Source organism: Otolemur garnettii, unplaced genomic scaffold, assembly GCF_000181295.1.
Source record: "Otolemur garnettii isolate 467f Iridium unplaced genomic scaffold, OtoGar3 scaffold00220, whole genome shotgun sequence".
Taxonomy (NCBI): domain Eukaryota; kingdom Metazoa; phylum Chordata; class Mammalia; order Primates; family Galagidae; genus Otolemur; species Otolemur garnettii.
In genome coordinates, this window is record NW_003852615.1 from 1,300,297 (window position 1) to 1,302,791 (window position 2,495).

At 42.4% G+C, this 2,495-nt stretch overlaps 1 protein-coding gene across 1 annotated transcript in view; it reads right to left on the reverse strand.

The window, feature by feature from the left end:
- Window positions 1–2,495, reverse strand: part of CEP97 (centrosomal protein 97) — a 31,466-nt gene that overhangs the window by 20,854 nt on the left and 8,117 nt on the right. The window contains 2 exon segments of the mRNA XM_023508064.1: window positions 124–290; window positions 829–1,067. Coding sequence (XP_023363832.1) covers window positions 124–290; window positions 829–1,067 — 406 coding nt within the window.

A 2,495-nucleotide genomic window follows, 5' to 3' on the forward strand; every position in this document is an offset into this window, starting at 1 on the left:
AGTAAGACTCTGACTCTAAAAAAAAAAAGAAAGAAACATGTAATTTATTAATCTGTAGTAAACTAGAAATGGTCTTATCTATAACTTCTATGATTAATGTGATATTAAAGAGGTCACATTCACCTTTCCTTTTGAGAAATCACATATCCATCTAGGACTCTGAGGTTTAAGCACCAGCTGACAATGTACGGCCGATAGTCAAATCCTGGAATGGAAGGTGTTGCCATCACACAAGGGTTGTTCATGATCGACAACTGTTCCAATTCAGTTAAGGATGCCAAAAAAGAGATCTGGAACAAAAGATATCTTTGTTGAACAAAGTGAACTATTCAGTGTCAAGCACAGGGTTTCCGCTGATTACACATCTTTGGCAGTATTTGAGATTGCAACAATTTCCCTCTTGTTCTAAAAATGACAAGTGTCTTCTATTATCCACTGACTTCTAAAATGCCAAGAATATGGCCATCAGTCCCTGCTACACAAAAATCCCTTAGAAAGTATAACACTGTTTTGCAGCACAGAGAATTCTATTTTGAAATATAACAGCAGCAAGGTGGACAATGTGCCTTATTAACCACTATAGTGCAGCTGTCCCATTACCACCAATCACCTCCCAATAGAATAATTATAGCATCACAAATGAAATTAAGCTCTATAACCTACTGATATTAAGGAAAAGTAGAAACAAAAATTACTGATCATCTCTAGAGTCATATGAAAGGAGTTTCTTCCAAGATGCTTATAGTCTAAAAATAAGCTCACAACCCTCTCCTGTGTCCCTTTCACATTCTACCTGCCTGATTCCCACGGAATACTTGTAGAATTTACCTCATTTAAGTCTCGGATTTCATTTTCTGCCAAAGAAAGTATAGCAAGACTTCTGGGTAGATAAGCAGGTGCCATTCTAAGGGAGGTAATGATGTTTCCATGTAAAAGCAGGGTCTTGAAAGTAAAAACAGTATGAATTACAAATAAAAAGATTATAAATAAGTTGATCTATTGTGACAACATCAAAAGGGTGTATGTGAGAACTGAGATCTCTTTTATGATTGTACACAAATGAAAGACTGTTAATGCTAGAAGGGTTCCAGGTGATCTTCCAGTCTAATTTTCTCTTTTTATGCTGACATCTAAGCTTGAGAAAGTTTAAAAACTTAGGCCAAGCACGGTAGCTCACCTCTGTAATCTTAGAACTTTAGGAGACCAAGATGGGAGGACTGTTTGAGGCCAGGAGTTCAAGACTGCTTTACCAACATAGCAAGGCCCCATATTTTAAAAAAAAATAGAAAAATTAGGCTCTGTGCCTGTAATTCAGTGGCGAGGGTGCCAGCCACATACACCGGAGCTGCCGGGTTTGAATCTAACCCATGCTTGCCAAACAATGAGAACATACACAGGAGCTGGCAGGTTCGAATCCAGCCCTGGCATGCCAAACAATGAGAACTAGAACCAAAAAATAGCTGGGCACTGTGGCAGGTGCCTGTAGTCCCAGCTACTTGGGAAGCTGAGGCAAGAGAATCACTTAAGCCCAAGACTTTGAGGTTGCTGTGAGCTGTTAATGCCATAGCACTCTGCCAAGGATGACATAATGGGACTCCGTCTCAAAAAAATAAAAAAAAGAGGGCAGCACCTGTGGCTCAGTGAATAGGGCGCTGGGCCCACATACCGAGGGTGGCAGGTTCAAACTCAGCCCCGGCCAAACTGCAACAACAACAACAAAAAATAGCCAGGTGTAGTGGCGGGCGCCCGTAGTCGCAACTACTCAGGAGGCTGAAGCAAGAGAATCGCCTAAGCCCAGGAGTTGGAGGTTGCTGTGAACTGTGATGCCACAGCACTGTACAGAGGGCAATAAAGTGAGACTCTGTCTCTAAAAAAAAAAAGAAAAAGAAAAATTAGCCGGGCTACATGGTGTGTACCTGTAGCTCCAGCTACATGACAGATTAAAGCAAGGAAAATCACTTGAATGCACAAGTTTGAAGTTACAGTGAGCTATGATGATGCCACTATATGCTAGCCCAGATGACAAGAGCGAGACCCTGTCTCTCCAAAAAAAAAATAATAATAATAAGGCCAGGTGTGGTGGCTCACACCTGTAATCCTGGCACTCTGGGAAGCTGAGACAGGTGGATTTCCTGAGTTAGAGCAAGACCCCTTCTCTATAAATAACTGGACATTGTGGTAGGGGCCTGTAGTCTAAGGTACTCAGGAGGCTGAGGCAAGAGGATAGTTTGGGCCCAAGAGTTTGAGGTTGCTGTGAGCTATGATGACATTCTACTGAGGATGACAATGTAAAACTCAGTCTTAAAAAAAAGGGAGTGGTGCCTGTGGCTCAGTGAGTAGGACACCAGCCCCATATACAGAGGGTGGCGGGTTTGAACCCAGCCACAGCCAAACTACAACAAAAAAATAGCCAGGCATTGTGGTGGGTGCCTGTAGTCCCAGCTACTTGGGAGGCTGAGGCAAGAGAATTCCCTAAGCCCAGGAGTTGGAGGTTG